The sequence below is a fragment of the Phaethon lepturus genome, unplaced genomic scaffold (assembly GCF_000687285.1).
Source record: "Phaethon lepturus isolate BGI_N335 unplaced genomic scaffold, ASM68728v1 scaffold27026, whole genome shotgun sequence".
In the NCBI taxonomy this organism is placed as follows: Eukaryota; Metazoa; Chordata; class Aves; order Phaethontiformes; family Phaethontidae; genus Phaethon; species Phaethon lepturus.
This window is the reverse complement of record NW_010546037.1, coordinates 16,431-33,829: the sequence shown is the minus strand read 5'-3', so window position 1 is coordinate 33,829 and position 17,399 is coordinate 16,431. Positions and strand designations below refer to the sequence as shown.

At 40.4% G+C, this 17,399-nt stretch overlaps 1 protein-coding gene across 1 annotated transcript in view; it reads left to right on the top strand.

Annotated features, from left to right (window-relative positions):
* MPPED1 (metallophosphoesterase domain containing 1) overlaps window positions 1-17,399 on the top strand; it is a 49,741-nt gene that overhangs the window by 20,404 nt on the left and 11,938 nt on the right. The window contains exon 3 of the mRNA XM_010289177.1: window positions 756-981. Within this exon, the coding sequence (XP_010287479.1) occupies window positions 756-981 (226 nt within the window). The remainder of the gene's footprint in view (window positions 1-755; window positions 982-17,399) is intronic.

Here is a 17,399-nt window from a genome sequence, read left to right as displayed (position 1 = left end):
TGTTGGCATAGAGATTGTTTCCTGCAGCAGGAGGTTGTTGTAAGGTTTTTCACTAAATACAGGTTGTAAAATATTCTTGAACATGAGTCACTTTAAATTATAGTCCATGGATCTAAGGAAGTCACTGAGAAAATGGAGCAGGAAAAAACATGGGATAGAGGCAAACTGCAAGGCTTCCCTGTGGGATGTGGAGTTTTGACAGCTAAACCCAAACGCTGTCTTGCTTGAAGGCATGATCTTAATGTCAGGGCAAAGAGGGCAGCAGACCCCTCTGGCTGACCCAAGTTCTGAGCCTGTAAGACCTCCTCAGTACAAGCTGATAAAGACCACAGCTCTGGGAGAAGAGAGCTGACATTATTTTATGAAGCGTTAACGGCCGATCTTCTTTGAGCCCTAATTTCTGTCAAAGACTTATCATCACTGTCACAGTAAGTGATACTTGCAGCACAAATGGCAATTAACTAGAAGTAAATAGTAGAGCAGAAGTCTGCAGACTGGTTTTTAAGGTTGATGAGTTGAAAGTAGTTTCAAGACATCAATGCTAAGCATGCTAAATCATCGTGTGCCCTGAAAAAAACAGTAATGTCATTTACCCGAAATCGCCAGGAATTACAGTAACGCGTAGTAGGGATATGCTCGATTGTTTCAAATATGTGAGCGTATTCTAGGAATGAATAGTAGTTTGTGAGTCTGTCTGTTTTCTTTTATCAGATTTTCCATAAAACAAGTAACTTGTTTGTTTTTCACTGTTTTAGGTAGCCTGCCCTATGAATACAAGATTGTGATAGCAGGAAATCATGAATTGACCTTTGACCAGGAATTCATGGCTGACTTAATCAAGCAGGACTTTTACTATTTCCCCTCTGTTTCTAAGCTGAAGCCAGAGAGCTATGAAAATGTACAGTCTCTTCTAACAAACTGCATCTATCTTCAAGACTCTGAAGTGACGGTGAGGGGATTCAGAATATATGGCTCCCCTTGGTAAGCAGGTTTTTAAGCATACATAAAAAAAATACTGTTGATTGCTATCACATCAGCCATTTCGTATGCATCAGCTGTATTTGGATTGCTGTGTTAGGAAGAAAAGTAATACTCATTTTGATAAAGTTTTATATTTTATTGCAATGAATCATTCCTGTGACAAAATAATGTACCTTTATATGGGTATTGTTAACCAAATAATGATGGGGAAAAGATAGTGTGCTCTTTAAACTCTCAGCCAGGAGCAGTTCTCGAACATAGTCCATGTAGTGGGTTTTTGTGCCGTAAAATATGTTTTCTACACTTAGTGAGTTTATATAATTACAATTAATTTTATTGCACGGGTACATTCTTTTGACAATTCCCATCCTACAGATAACATTTAAGGTTCATTAGTGTATACAGTAGTCATTTAACGCAGCAAGATTGTTTCAGTTTTTGTTTAGGCTTTTTTTTTTTAATATCCCTCAGAACCTTACTTTTTTTTATACAGTAATAGCTTTCCTCAAGGTATAGCTGAGCTTCTAAACTTAAGTCAACAAATCAGTGGTAACCTAGTATTTCATGGATTTTGCTCTGCTGCATAGAGTGAACACTTAGAACTCCTTGACAGTATCAGAGACAGATGGGCTTTGGCTTCCTGACCTCCACCTCGGACCTCGTATGTGCTGCTTCTGTGTCTCTTACTTACGTTACGTTACTACTATGTTTATTTCTGCTAACAGGACTGTAAATTCGGTCTTATGAGCATTTGGTATATATTTAAAATCAGTTAAAATTTATTTTAAAAAGCAGTTTTTTAAGGGAATCTGTTATTCTTCCTTTTAAAATCACATCAGGCTGGAATGTAGCAAACAAGTTGTCAAACCTGATGCATATACCCCAGTGTGAATTTCCAGTGTGAATAAACTGTGAAATCTCTTGGATTTTTTTTTTAATGAAAATTGGCATTTTCCCATTTGGTTACTTGAGATGGGTGTTAATTTTCTCTGAGCTTATTATTCTACATTTGTCTACATTAAGTAGCTTCCCTCTTAAATGCACCCTTCTCTCTCTCCCTCTTAGATCTCCAGATCTTTCTGGGGTTTTTTTTCAACCTACCCACCTGCTGTGTTGTAGTTCATCTTCCTCTTGTGTCTACTGTGTAGTCAATCAATGTACAATTTACTTCATTTTCCAAATTATTAGGGAAGATATTAAATGGTATCAGTCCCAATATTAACTTATGAGAAATGCCACTTGGCATCTCTTCCCATTTTGATGTTCAACTGTAAATACTGTAATTATGTTCTGTTTACAATATGTCTGGCAACTTCATATCTTCATTGCAATATTCATAACCAGGCACCATATTTCCAGTGTCAGTAATAATTTTCCAGGCAGTAAAGTACCAAAACTCTCAGCAAAACACTATCTATAAAGTACCACTAAGTAGAGGCTAAAGGAAACCATTTGAACTTTCCGTGTATGATTAGATCTGTAAAAACCTGTAAAGAAAACTTGTGTCCACCCACTAACCCATAAATAATGTTTCTGTAATATCAGATCTGCTGCATTTCCCTTGTGTGCTAATCCTGTCACTTTGCACAAGTTGTCTAAGCTATCTGGCATGACCTATTCTTCATGAAAAAAGATTGCTTTCCATCTTATATGCATTTTCAGGTTATATCTAAATTTCCACATTACATGTTTCACAGTGTTGCTAACTCATCTCCTACCCCCTTATGGTCCTGGAAGATGAGTGTTGTAAGGTCCTTTGAAGATCTTTGATTACTCCATATGGGAGAACGTCTTGATGAAAGTCTTTCAGACAAACTGGGTTTTTTTTGTTATTATGCAATGCTGAATGAAGTTTCAATGCTAATTGACATCATGTCCAGTGGAAACGGCAACAACAACAACAACAATAATAGCCATAATAAGTTGCTCCTCATTAGTCTGTCAGAAGAGCAGATGCAGAAGTAATGAAGTCACATCAGCCAGCCCACCAGTCAGCAAACTTAGGAAAAGAAACAGCTATTTTGTGTGGGTTAAACTAGCTGCCTGCTAGATTGAACGCTGTAGTACAAGTCTGTGCCGACTGATCACTACTGTTCTTTAGTGTTTCTTTTTATTTCTATGCTTCATTCACCCTGAAGTGAGAGGCTTGTCATAGCCTTTCTGGGAAATCAGTCTCAGTTTCTTCCTACGTCATAGTGATGTAATCTCTAAAAAACTACAGAACTTTGGTGAATTTTCCTTGGTGAATCTTTTTTTGCCCTTGCATCATGAAGCCAGTCCTTTAGAAAATGAGAAAAATGACTAGGTTCCTTATGAACCTAGTCAAGACTTCAAAATTTAGAGTTCTTTAAGATCTCAGAACTCAGTAAGACAGCTAAATTTCATGCAGTTGCTTCTTTAGTATCCTAAAATATTTTCTTTTCCAGCCTTGAAAATATGTATATAGCTTTTTGAATGGATTTGTTTAATTGGAGAACTCCCAATTATGGTCTGTGTTTGTGGTCCATACATGACTCTATTTAATGAGAAGGTGAGCCATCTAGAAATGAAAGAGCCTGTGGCCCCAGATCCTGCCTTTCCATTTCTGGTTACAGCCCTGACCTTCTGTCTTACTTCACCCTTTATAAAAATAAGTACAAGCTAGAGATATCCCTCCTTTATAAAACAGGTTAATTGATAGTTGCAAAGTATGTTGAGAATGCTGGAGTAAGGTCTGAGTGAATGCCAACCGGCATTAACTTAGTGTGTTTACCTGTAGCCATCTGCGTTGTTATATATGACCTTTACACAATTAGATTGTTCTTCTGCTTGAGATGTTTTAGTTGCAAAGTAAACCATGAGAGCTTGATTGGTTTGCATAACGTGCCAGTCTCTAAGGCCTTTTAAATATGTACCGTTTGTGTGCAGTTAAGTATTTTCAATAGCACTTGGGTATTTTGACCTCTACTACTATCTAAAACTCAGTGGTTATTTTTAATTGCATAGAAGAAATGGGACACTGTCTTGTCTCAGAAACCAATGCTCTAACTCTCCTGGGCTCCAAGGGCAAGATTTCAAGTGCCAAGTTGAGCCTCTACTCACTAACGAAAATTTAACTGCCTTAAATGTTAATTAAGCAGGGAGCAGCCATTTTTAAATGCAAGCTGCAACACACAAAAGCTGCTGTTTAGGAATTAGTATTTGCAACACTGGTGTCTTGGACCACGGATTATCAGTATAGATGGTGAGGGGGAGGAGTATAAAAACATTAGATGCTTCATGAGAAATTTGGGAATACCAAGATATTGCATGTGTCCAGAGCAATCTTGAATTTTAAGGGTGGCTGTGTTTGGCCTAGGGGGCTGGTGCTTTTGACAGTGCACCATACATCTGGTTGCCAGATCTGGATGAGCAGGGCATCAGTAAGAACACAACATGCGTCCTTTTAGCATAGCCCAGACCGTTGGGTTTTTTCCCCCCATATAAAGCCTGGACGCTGTGATTTTTTTCATAAAAAGTTAGGCATAGGAAGATGCACTCTGGTTTCATCTCAGCAAAACCCAGGACATGGCCAGAACATATTCACAGACCTGGAAGCAATATTTTTTAAAGAACAGCCATAGTTGCTATGAATGTAAAACAATAGCATTTATTGTAAATTGGAAAGCTTCTTTTTGGAAAGGACTTTTAAACACCCTATTTATTCTGGACTACTATGTCAAAAGTCAAACTGGCAGATAGAATAACCCAAGTAATTCTATATAATGTACTTTTGACTGCTAAGCCTTTGCAAAGATGAAGCCATTTTCCAGGGGGGGTTAATTTGTTTTTCAGTAACATATAAAATCATAGCATAGAAGTAAAAATACAACAAGCAGGAACACCAGAGAGGTGGCAGAGAATCCATCCTTAGGTGTTTTCAAGACTTGGCCAGGCAGTCATGGCTGACCAGATCTAGTGGTGGTGAGTGGTAGCATGTGGTAGGTTGGACTAAAGGTCTCCAAAGGTCCCTTTTGAGCAATGTTTCTGTGATTTTGTCAGTCCCACTACGGAGCTAGAGCTAGGCGTCAGTGTTGATACCTGAAATGAACAGGTATCAACAAAGTCCTTACAACAAGGAGCTTTGCTGCTGGTATCAAACTCCCTACAAGCAGTAGCTGGTCCTGACTGGTGGTTTGGAAGTCGGGAAGCTGAGATAATAGTGGAAATTTGAATTTGGATTCCAAGCAGAAGGTCTTTTCTGTATCATCAGGCTGGGTATTATCTCTATGACAACATCATTCATGGAACCATGTTAATAAATAATAAATGATTAGTGAGTATTTCAGTTACAGCTTTTCAGCCATTTAGACTGGATATTAGGAAAAATTTCTTTACTGAAATTAATTACTGAAATTACTGAGAGAGTGGTCAAACATTGGAACAGGCTGCCCAGGGAGGTGGTGGAGTCACCATCACTGAAGTGTTCAAAAAACGTGTGGACATGGCACTTCAGGACATGGTTTAGTGGGCTTGGTGCTGTTGGGTTGATGGTTGGACTTCATGATCTTCAAGGTTTTTTCCAACCTTAATGATTCTGTGATTTTTGTCAATTATAGTTCATTACCTCCACAATGTGTTATTATTTTGCAGGTTAAGAGTTTTAGTGTTAGCTACAGCTGGAAAGAAGATAGCCTATACAATCCCCTCGTGCCTCTGCGCTGCTAAAGATTTTAATTGCACATTCACACACTGTGTTTGCACAAAAAACCCTGATGCACTTAGTGCACAAGATCTGCTGTGCTTGATGAATGAGTCAACTACATATTATTCCTTTTGTAGTCATACAGAATTGCCATGTAAAAATAAATGCCTATAAAGGTGCACGTACATTTTTGTATCAACGCGAGAATGCCTTTCTGAGGCTTGTACTTGCATGTGTGATCCTGAGTGTTGCTACATCTGCTTCCCTGCTGCACAAGGTTCCAATAATGGACTACAAGGTTCCAATAATGGACTCTGCCCTACTACGTGTCTTTTCCATTGACTTTTTTACAACTCTCTGAGTAACTAACTTGGTGCTCTGTTCTCCTGTTGCATGCAATAACTAATGACAAAACCTGAAGACTAATGAATTGACCACTGGTGAATAATCAGAAGCTGTTTGTGTCTGGCAAAGATTATACTGGCTGTCTCCCCAATGTCTAATATTAGACCTCTGCCTCAAATTTGTAGAAAATATGTGCATTTACAGAAGTACAGGTATTCTGTGTGTATGCTCTGGTCTTGTGGAAAATGGCAGGAATTCCAGTGGCATTTTCGATTAAAAGGTAGATTATTGTGCATTAGTGGCAGGGTAAGAGTACACCTTTTGCTTGACTTACCAAGAGAAATGCAAGTGGCAGAAGGAAAACACCTTTTTCCTAGGTGCTGAATTTCCATAATGCTTCCAAGCAGCGGTACACAACTGCAGGAGAAATTTGGTCCTCCTGCCCTCAAACAGGCATACAAGGTGGCAGGAGAGCATTTTATCTCTTTCAGTGCTTTTTTTCATTTTCCACAATGTGGAAAAGGAAGGGACAATCTTGCCAAACATATGACAATTTCATTATTCTAAATGACGTATTGGCCTGGATAGCTTAAAGAAGCCCTTTAGGATGAGATTGCCTCCAGACTCATTATCCAGAGAGTGGGTTTTTGCTTGGCTTTGATTATCTGGAGGGATCTATTCCTGTGAAAGAGAACCTCATTTTTCTTTTTGCAGAATTACAGTTTTTTACTAGTGTCTATGTATTCTCATTTCCTCCTTCATTCTTTTGTTATAGGCCATCTGGAACTTCAGAAACTTTCATTTCCCAGTCAGTGAAAATGGGAGAGCAAAGATTAATATCAGCTTAGAAGGACATTTGTGACCATTTGTCCTGAAGTGACAGACACCCGGGCTGGACTCCTGGATTTTTTTGTAGCCTCTCTCCAATGGAACGTTGATTAGATGTTGCCCCCACATGTTTACACATGGGCCAACAGCTCTCGTACAACATTGTTGTTCAGATAATGGGAACTGAGTGAAGAAGGTTGGGGGGGTGTGGGGTGTGGGAAGTGGTTTTTTGTTGTTGTTCAAATATTGTTTTTACTGAGCTTAGCATCCTGGGTCAGGGCCATTCATTGACCCCAGGCTATGTCAAGAGAAGATGGCTGAATTCCTTCCCGTGTAAAAGACACCAACCTGTAGGTTGCATTAGTGAGTATCAGCCACCAGCTCAGCCCAAAGCAACCTTGCTAATTCTCGGCTAATTCTCCGAATCGTCACCCCGCTTTGATGTGAGGGCTGGAAATCTCTTCCAACCTGTTGGCCCTTTTCTTGGTGCACGGCAATCATCTGTACTGTTCCAGTATGCGGCCGAGTGTCTTCACGTAAGCTGTATAGTCCAGTGTGATCAGTCGTGCTATAGGTGTGTAACTCTCATCTGATCTGGTATTTTCTTGGCTGATGTGTTTTTTCATCACAAAGTAGGTGACTCCTTCTCGAACGTTCTCTCTCTTTGTGTGCGTGTGCACCCGCACCCGTGCACTTCGCGTAGAAGGACTGGTGACTCCCACGTGGGATTGGGGTAGTCTCAAAGGGCACGCAAGGGGCAAAATCAGGCAGGCTTCTTTCTGTTCCACACAGACTCTAGGCCACCCCAACCCTAGGTCTCTGTTTCAGTGCCTTCCTCCTCCATCTTTTCAAGAACAGCTATAATAGTCTCTTTCATTCCTCACTGAACTCAGTTTCCATCAGTAAAATAATGTAGCAAAGATTTATAGATTCATTTCATGAGAGGGACACGCTTTCACTTTGCCAGTGATGAATCATCTAATGTTTACTTTCCCAGACCTGGTACAAATCTTTACAGTCATTGAGGAGAACATCAATTAAAATGAAACTGTATTAAAATAAAATATTGACTTCATTTAACATAATATACCTCCCAAGTTGAGACTGTGGCTTCCAGATAGAGCAGCAGCAGCAGTGCAAGATGTTGTATTGCGAGTTTCATTCCCTGTAAAATTCGCAGAAAGTAATAACTTCTGCCTCCGAGGGACCACTCTGATTCTTAGTTCTTATGCCCCCTTTCAAATCTGCAAAAAAACGATTCAGTACCTTACACGACTAAAATATAGAGGGAGTAAAAAATTTGTGTTACTGGACAAAACCATACTAGAAGTTTTTCTATGTAAAATAGCTGATCCTCCTATGTTCTCTTCTTTCTGTACCCTCACTTGGTCAAAAGATACAAATAACTAAATTGCAATTGCTTCTGTACTATTTTCTAAAGCAATAAAATGCCACTCCCAAATTCTTGCAAACCCCAGCTTAAGTAGATTTTTCAGCAGGTGGCTTGTTTTCACATCTAGCTCTGTCAGTGCTACAGTTTTGTATGGATGGATGTGGACATATTACAGAGTGGTGGGTTTTGGTTGCTCAGAAATAGTTTAAAAAATCATAGATGTTGTCTGATTTTTAAAGTTGGGAACTACTTGGAGCTTTTTTAATTAGTGACTTTGAGGCAGGCAATATAAGTGAGTAATTTAGGTAGACTGACGTGGTTCTTGAAGAAAATGAAAACCAGGAGTGGGAATAATAGACTCCACTTGCTACTTAGAATTGAGGCATCTCAAGTTTCAGAAATTTTGGGGAGAAGGCTGACATCTAAGCCTACCTGATGTGGCTGCATTACTGTGGTTAGAATGCTGAAGATGTTTCATTTCAGGCATTCAGTAAAAAGTCGGTAAGACGTGACAGATGTGTAAGAAACAGCAACGTTTTCAGAAGAGAGGAAGCAAAATTCATCATCTTGTTAAAATATATTAATTAACAGTCTGAGGCACATACATACAGTTTTAATTGTCTTTTAATAGAATGCTGGAGTAATATTTTGATTTCCTTTTCCATACTTATCAGAAACCATTTTCTATTTTGGAAAGCGTTGCTTCTAAACCACTTAAAACCACAATACACTGTAGTTTAGTTTGCAGCATGTGGAAGATCGTAAGAACGATTTTTCCTGAAAAATTATTTTGATCCATTAAATTCAGCTGTTCAGGGAAGGTGGTGGGGAGAAACTTAAGATATTGAACTCCTGAAGTGTGGCAGAAGGTGAGACATTAAGAGTGCATTCTAGCTGTTTTAACATAAGAAACAGATCGCTGGATCATTTTTCTCCTCACTTTTTCTTTGCTAAAATTGGTGCATTTTGTTTGATAAACACGTCTTGGAAAGCTGTTCTTTTACATGACATGGAAATACAGGAAATGTGAGTCTCATTCAGCAGACACTAGGTATACAGGTACTATTGCTCATGTGAGCAATCATACTGAATTCAGGAGAGATCTTCTTAATGAACACCGCAGTACAAATTAAGTGATTGAAACAAATTAGCAAGAATCCTTAACATTGCTGAAAAGAAATGTGCATGGAACAAACTAAAACCTTCTCAAACTCCAAGTGAATTTTCTATAGCATGTTAAAGGAACATAGTTGTTACTAATTAAATTCTGCAATAGGTGTGTGAGCGAATGAAAATGTAAACTGAGCTACACCTATTGTAGCCTATAAGTATCATCGAAGTCAGACCAATGTGGTAAGTTCTAGTTATCATGTGCTCCTGAGAACTTTTATTTTTTCATTTCCCACAAGATTTTTTTTTAGTCACAGCTGTTTAGAATAACCCTTTTTTCTTTTCTTGTTAACGAACATTACAGAAAATTGAATTTTCTCTCAAATAAAATTTCTTCCCAACATTGCCCAGGGCTGAGGAGTCTGGAACAGTTCAATCCTAGAATAGTCACAATAAAGGAAAACCAGTAAGTCAAACACCTTTGCGTGCTGCTTACTTGTATGTGCTCGTGTAGTAGGGATATGGATCAGTTCTCTGACACGTTTCACAGGGTTTCCCATAGAGAAGGCTCCAGGGGGACCTTCTTGCAGCCTTCCAGTACTTAAAGGGGGCTTATAAGGAAGATGGGGACAAACCTTTTAGCAGAGCTTGTTGCAACAGGACAAGGGGTAATGGTTTTAAACTTAAAGAGGGCAGATTCAGAGTAGATCTAAGGAAGAAATTCTTCACAACGAGGGTGGTGAAGCACTGGCACAGGTTGCCCAGAGAGGTGGTAGATGCCCCATCCCAGGCAACGTTCGAGGTCAGGTTGGACGGGGCTCCGAGCAACCAAAACCAGTCACCCCTTGCAGGGTTGGCTTAATCAGTTGCTGAAGCCAAAGATGCTTTGCGTCCGCTTTGCAGTTGTATTCGTCCTCTGTGTCTGTATAAGTGAGCCGGGCGTTAACGCTGCCCATGTGTGCTGAACGTAGACCAGAAGTTATGTTGCTTTCACATAATGCTTTTAAGCAAGTCCTGTTGCTTGTATCTGAACACGTTGTGTGGCTTTACATTTCTGAATGTGAGTGGGGATTTGTATTTGCTTGTTGTGTTGCAAATGTTTCTAGGTTTAGTTAAATTTGAGAGCAGTCGAAAAATATATTGCTTTAGTTTTAATTAGCTCAGTAGAAAAAAGTCCTTTCTTGGGCAGTAATTATTAGTTGTATATTATTAAAAGGAAGTAGTTCACATTCAGTTACTTAGCAGAAATAATTGAATCTTCTGATCCAGTAAACTAGCTCACTTTGGATTCAGCTGGTTTTTAATTTAAGACCTATAGAAGAAGAGACCTGTAATCTCACTACAGGGAATTGGCTTTGCTTTCCTGCAGTTCATAAACCACAAGAGCGAAATTGCAATCCCCCACAGCAGTTTTCTCTATTTTTCAAATTTGCTTGAAAGTTTAATTTTATGAGACAGAGCTGATTTTAAAGTTTAAAGTGCTTTTTTTGTTGTTTTGGTGCCCATTTTTTCTTGAACAAAAGGACTACCAGCTCTATCTGCAGTCTGGGCTGTAGTCTCGGCAGCAATTTCAGGGTGTTTCAAAGATGTAAACACAGTTGCGTACTGCGATGAGCCCTTGGGCGGTATTCCAAGAAAAACACAAACAGATAACTAGTTCAGAGCGGATCCACAGGGAGCTGGTTCTCAGCTGGAGTAAACTGGCAGAACTCCACCGGTTTTTGAGCTGTTTACACCTGGTGAGGGTCGGCCTCCCTACTTCACGGTAGCTTGTGTGCATGCGTTTTCCCTAGGTTTTTACACAATAGATGCCCTGTTACTACATTGAGAAGTAGATGGTGACTTTACATTGTGCTCTAAATGAAGAACCGTAAATAGAGCCACCATCACAGAAACTAATTGTAATGCAGTTATCTTAGTTCTTTTGCTTTTCCCTGACCAGATTTTAAGGGTAAAAGTAATTTACCACTTGTTGTGAAGCGTTCTGTGTTTAACATCGGAACATTTCCTTTGGATTTGTTGTTCATAAATTAATTCTATTTAATAAATCAGCATTGTTTAGTTTGAATTAATATGAGTATTTTCTTCCCCAGTAAGAAAGTAGACTAAATTGGAACCGATATTACAACGGAGGGCTACACCCTAAATGTTTGTCAAATATTTCTAATCACGTAATTTACATCAGATAAGTATATGATTTTTTTGGAGGTTATCTCAGAATTCCTAGCTGGCTGAATGAGCATCCAGGTGTTAAAGCCGTACCTTTTTGGTGTAGAAAGTTATATTGCAGCAGTTGGTTTCCACCACTGTACTGTGGGGTGAATTTAGGACTGCGGGGATACATGCATTTGGAATTTAGGATTGCGCGTGGATGTTGTTTGTTTCAGGTAGAAACACGGCACACGAAGTATCAGTACATGCTTAAGAAGTAAGTTCATCTGTTGCTAAATTGAAAATGTTAAAAATAATACACTTTATGCATATATGCACACATGCTGTGTTAATTCATTAGTTTTGGAAGCATTTTCATGCTTGTTTAACTCAAAAGGGCTTTGAATTTTCTGAGGAAAGGAAGGTAAAAAAACCAAAAAGGAAGGAAAAAAAGGAAAGAACTGGCAGACAGTTAGTCCATATGGCCTAATTACTGCTGGTATTTTGAGAAAAGAATGTAAACCTGGTGAGTTACTAAACTGAGAAGTGGCTGCTCTGAAGGCCTTTTTTATCGATTCGCAGTGCACCTATTACACATCCTACATATTTTAGTCATATTTCATCTAGGAGAGTCCCTCCAGGAGCTGCATCGTAGAAAAAAACCCCAAGCGTAGCATCTCCATTTGAAGGGATATTCCATCTCCTCAGTTAGCAAACTTCTGCAAGGTCTTACAGGACTACAGTAAACACTAACTAGTGGGATGTGTGGAAGAACATTCTTTTTCTTAAGCTGTCTGGTCATTTGATAGTGAAAAAGTGGAAAGATGCCGTGCAGAGATGGGCCTCAGGTTATTTTTCCTTATGGATTGGCCCATTCATGGCAGGTTTTACGTTTAAAATGAAGTGGTGACTGTACTGTGGACACGGGGGCTGTTGACTCCTCCTTTCTCTTAAGCCTTCTTCTTCTCTGTGACTATCAGCTATCAGTATCTGAAGTACAGTGTGGATAACCTGGCTGTACCTACATTTTTAGATACTGAGAATCAGAGAGACTGAGGAAACGGACTCCGAGACGTCAGGAGCTTGACAGCTTAGCCCTGCATTGAATCCATAAACCCGTACTGAAAGTCTGTCCAGTTCTACATCTGTACCCTCAGCGCTGAATCTCTCAGCTAATTATTCCAAATTAGCTTTTAAGTTTGTTTGTTGGGTTTATTTTTCTATTTTTAAAAAATATCAGATGGGATATTATCATTTGGCTCCCAGCAGAATTAAGTAAACTATTTGCATTTGGTGTTGGCATACTTTAAATTCACTCTTTCGTTAATTTTTTCTCCTTACCTGTTATCTTCTGTTTTCTTGTTATGAAGATAAAGTAGATTTCATTTTATTTTTCATTGTTTTAGAACAGATTACTGTTTAGAAATGATCAGTTCCTATTAGTCACAGCTCATTCTTTCTTCTTTCCAGTCAGAGATGTATGAAATCCTTTACTAAACAAAGGATGAATGATTTCATGTGTAACTCAAATTGCAAAAGAAATAATTACTGACAAAGGAAGGGCCACATCATGATTTTTTACCCTCCTTTCCTTTTGGGAAAACAGTAATTTAATTTGATTCAGAGTTTCAAGGGTGACAACCTTGGATGCAAAGCAAGCAAGGCAAAAAAACCAAGAACACGGCAAACTTCCGCAGGGAAGGGATGTTGCCTGTCGTGGCCAGCAGACTGACGAGGATCTCGGCTCAATGCGTGGCTCACCGCGGCCTCCCGAAGTAACGCCGTGCAAGCTTCCAGTGTCCTGGCACCCACCCTCCCCTCCCTTCTGCTTCCTCCTTCCCACCCGCTGAGCTGTGCTTTGTGGCCCTGTGTTCCCCGGGATAGTCTTATGTGAGATGAACCATCATTTGCATTTATTAGTTTTAAGTATAAGGCCTTAGCTTTCATTAAAAAAACCCTGGTTCCAATATTACGGATGAGTGAATCCAAGTTTCTTTTTCGTGTAATTTAATTCTTTTCGTACACTGCTTTCACACCTCTCCTCTAAAATCGTACCGTCCTTGTCTCTCTCACGTGGAAGTTGGTCATGATGTGAGTCCCCTCGTACTCCTCAAAACTTCTGAAACCTGTTTTTCTTTAAATCTCAGTTAGGCTGTTAAAATGCTCAGTTGCCAAGGTGTTGAACAGTTTTCAAAGCCTATAAACAAACAGTGCCCTGACAGTCCGTTTTAGCACTAATGGCCTAATAGCTAGTTTCGTCCCTGCCTGCTTTGGATTGTCCTCTTGAATGAGAGGAAGAAAAGACAGAAAGGTGAGTATTATTTCACAACTACTTTAAATGTAGAAACAGCCACAAAAAAAAAAAAAAAAAAGGTGAACTTTTATGAATCCTAACTTGGAGGGAAAATTGAGCAAAAAGCAGTAGAAATACTCAGTGAACTGGGTAGTTACTTACTGAGGAAAAACTACAAAGGCAATTACAGAGATCGAATAAAATCAGCGAACACAGTGATGGGGAATGTAAAAATATGACACCTGGAGGATGTGAACAGCAGGCAGACAGGGAAGGTATACAGTGTATATAGTACTGTATACCCATGTTCACGGGACTGTAACTAGTTGTAATAGTAAAATTAAATCAAGACCGGGAAAAATTAGACTTAAATGTCCAACAGTGAGATTTCTTGGGCTGGGAATCGGGATGTGTTAAGAGCTTTGCCTGTGGTTGCCACTGCTGAATGTAACTGCTTTTTGGTGCTCGCTGGCCCTTGACTGGTCGCTTTTAGCAGTATGACTTTCAGCACGCATAGTCCAGTCTTCTAAACATTGAGTATGTGCAGCTCTGCGATTGTCGGAGAGGGGAGCAGGCGTGGGAAGACTGATTTGGTCCTTTCTTCTCCCGCTGAGCTTCTTTACAGTCACCGGCCAGTATCTGTTTATTTTCTGATAGCAGAAAAATGACAACTGTTGTGGAGGAAGGACTGGAGCAAGTTACGTGTGTTTGTGAACCTTTGAAATTTATTTTGTAAGCAAAGGAATTCTAGTGAGAGAACTTGCCTTTCAGCTGCAGAAAGGATTCCTGTAGGAAACTGCAGAAAGGAGGAGGCACGTCGTGTTTTAGTTCTGCCTTTTTTGCTATCAAGGTGTTTGCAAGGTGCTGCCCACTGATCCCTGTGATACGCTGATGGCCATTCAGTCAGTTACCACCCATAGCTCTCCGTGACTGTTGGACTATGCAAGGCAGTTTTCCCTTGAAGTCAAAAAGCGTAATTGCGTGCCCACTGGTGGCAGGATTTGTCTTGCTCAACTGGACAACCTGGATGCAGCTGCCGCAGTAAACCTTGCAGTCCTGAAGTTCTCCTGGTGGCTGGCACCCTGCAAGCGCGATGGGCAGCGCCGCGGTAGGAGGATTTCCTTGGCTGCCGGCTGGCTGCCTGCCATGTTTGTCTGTAGCCGATGACCAGGTATCGTGGAGGGTCCCCTTGGGCTGATAAGCGTACGGAGGGGAAGGAATCCGTTCTTTAAGTTCGAACATTTAAATTGAATCAAGGTAGTGGAGACTCAGATTTCACTCTCTCGTTGCTCGTAATAGAAGAATCCATGTACGTTGATAGTTTCCCCCCGTCAAGGATCCTTTTTTGTGTCTCCTTTTTGTACGCCTGCTGAGCAGATTGAGATGGGTGCCAGTGGCTCGAAAATTGAAAACCTTCAATTTTCACGTAAATGACAGGTCAAATCTGTGTAGTGCATCACCACCCTTTACAGTAAATCACATGTAAAACTTAAGTTATGCCCCACTTAAATGACAAAAGAATTCTTGGATGGCATGGTAGCTCTTTACAGTAGTAGCCGAATAAAAGAAGAAAAACTAATAAATAATTAAGGCTGTAATATGTTTGACCACTTTTTTTTTAGCATGACTTCTTTCTGTTATTATTGTAACAGAAATGCTCCTTTCAAAGACAACTAAAGCACTAATGATAGCCAAGAAGGTCATTCCTAGGAGGTTAAATGGGTTTAATTAAAATATATGAGAAGGTTACTATCAAAGAGCAGAAAGATGTTAAGGGGTTAACCTATAAGAGATTACATTGTAGTCAGTGTTCTGTTAAAGTTTGAATTAATTTTTCCCATGGGTTTTTCACATTCTAATTTTCAACTAAATGAGACATCTGTTTCAGAAAAGGAAAATTTGCTATGGTTGTCATAGCAACTATCATTCTGTAAGAAAATTATTCCAATGGTTACTTTAGAACAGATAGATAGAAATTCAGTACATAAAGCAACATCCGATTGCTAGCACAAATTCTGATAATTCAGCCCTTTTTGTATGGTAGACTATTTGACCTGCCAAACTTGTTCATATGTTTTTAACATAAGGTTAATTGTGCTGTAAACAAATTCACTTCCAATATATTTTCCCCTTAGAGTCTTATATGTAGACAGTCAGTATTCTTATCATAATAACAATACCGTTGAATTTCCGTGGTATGTGGAGAGACTCAGATTGTTCACTTTAAGAAGATAAGACCTAAATCAAAGTACATTTCTACACCTGAGCGCTTCACTTCAGAGGTGAAATACATTCATGATGTATGTCTTTAATTGCCAAATACATTTTTCTTGGGGATTTTTTGAGAACAGAAGATTTTTCTCTTATCGAACATACATGACAGTATTTTCTTTGTAAAATGTAAAGTATTATTGAAAAATAATCTGTAAAAAAACTTCACTTTTCCTGAGCAAGCAGTAGCTGCAGATCCAAAAATTCGGTGCTTGGCGTGAAGACTTGAACTTTGCTTTCGGGTTCGACCGTAAATTTTAGACAAAGTTGTCTTTGCATGATGCCCAGGTCACGGGCTCGTTAGTGGGTATTAGAGAAGATTTTGCTTCCCTACTCAGACACTTTGATGGCTGTTTTTTGCAGTAAATTTTCAGAAGAAGGGACTTGGGGATTTGTAAGATCCTGGCGTGCTTAGGAGGACGGTTTTGCTTTGGGGGTGGGGGCACTGAAGCGTATGATCTGCCTGTCTTCCCTCAGACGTAAAGCACGCCGACGTCCTCTGCCGAGTCCTTCCTCGGACTTCAGGTGTTCTTCGCCAGAAATATTCCAGACATCTCTTTCGGTCTCGGGGTTGTCACAAAAGACAGGATAGCGGCAAGTCACGCAAGTTGTAACGTCTGCCCCTCACAAAAGAACGGCTCCGGCACGCCTAACTTACCAGCCCCGCGCTCGGGCGGCGACGCGCTGCCGTCACCGCGAAGGGAGGAGGGGAGGGAGGGGAAGCTGCCGCTTGTCTTAATAAGCAGATCATGCCTATTCATAAGGGGAAACGGGCTTTTAAAAAAGTGGCCATGTACAGGCTGGCCCCCGCAGAGGCGCCGGGCTGGCCCCCGCAGAGGCAGGCAGAGACTCTCGCCGCTGCATACGCCATCCGCGGCCGGCTGGATCTCAGCAGGATTAAGCTGACTTCTGGCAAGACCTGTGACAGTCACGAGCGTTTTATAAACGCTTCATTGTGTCCTTAAAATAATTATTCCGTAGGGTTTTGACCACTTCTTCTTGGGCAAATACTGATCTTTCCCCTTGGCTTTGTTTCTCGGGGCGCGGGGTGGCCACGGCCCCTTCTGCTCTGGCTGGCACGGCTGCGGGGTGCGGGACGGCCCCTCGCCTCGCTTCCCACCCAAACAGAGGGCCCTGACACTCTGTTTGCCTCCTGTTTGCCCTTGCAAATAGTTTCGGTCGGTGAGATTTTGCTCCTGGAAAACTTGCCCTGGGCCTAAGGACAAGTTGCTCAACAGCTGAATGTTTTCATCTTGGTGAAAAAAGACACTTGGCATGTAAGGTGTGGAACGCAATCCCAAGGCAGGAGTGGATGGAGAGGTTAGAAAAAGCCTAAGCTCTGTATTTTTATAAAGCTTCCCACT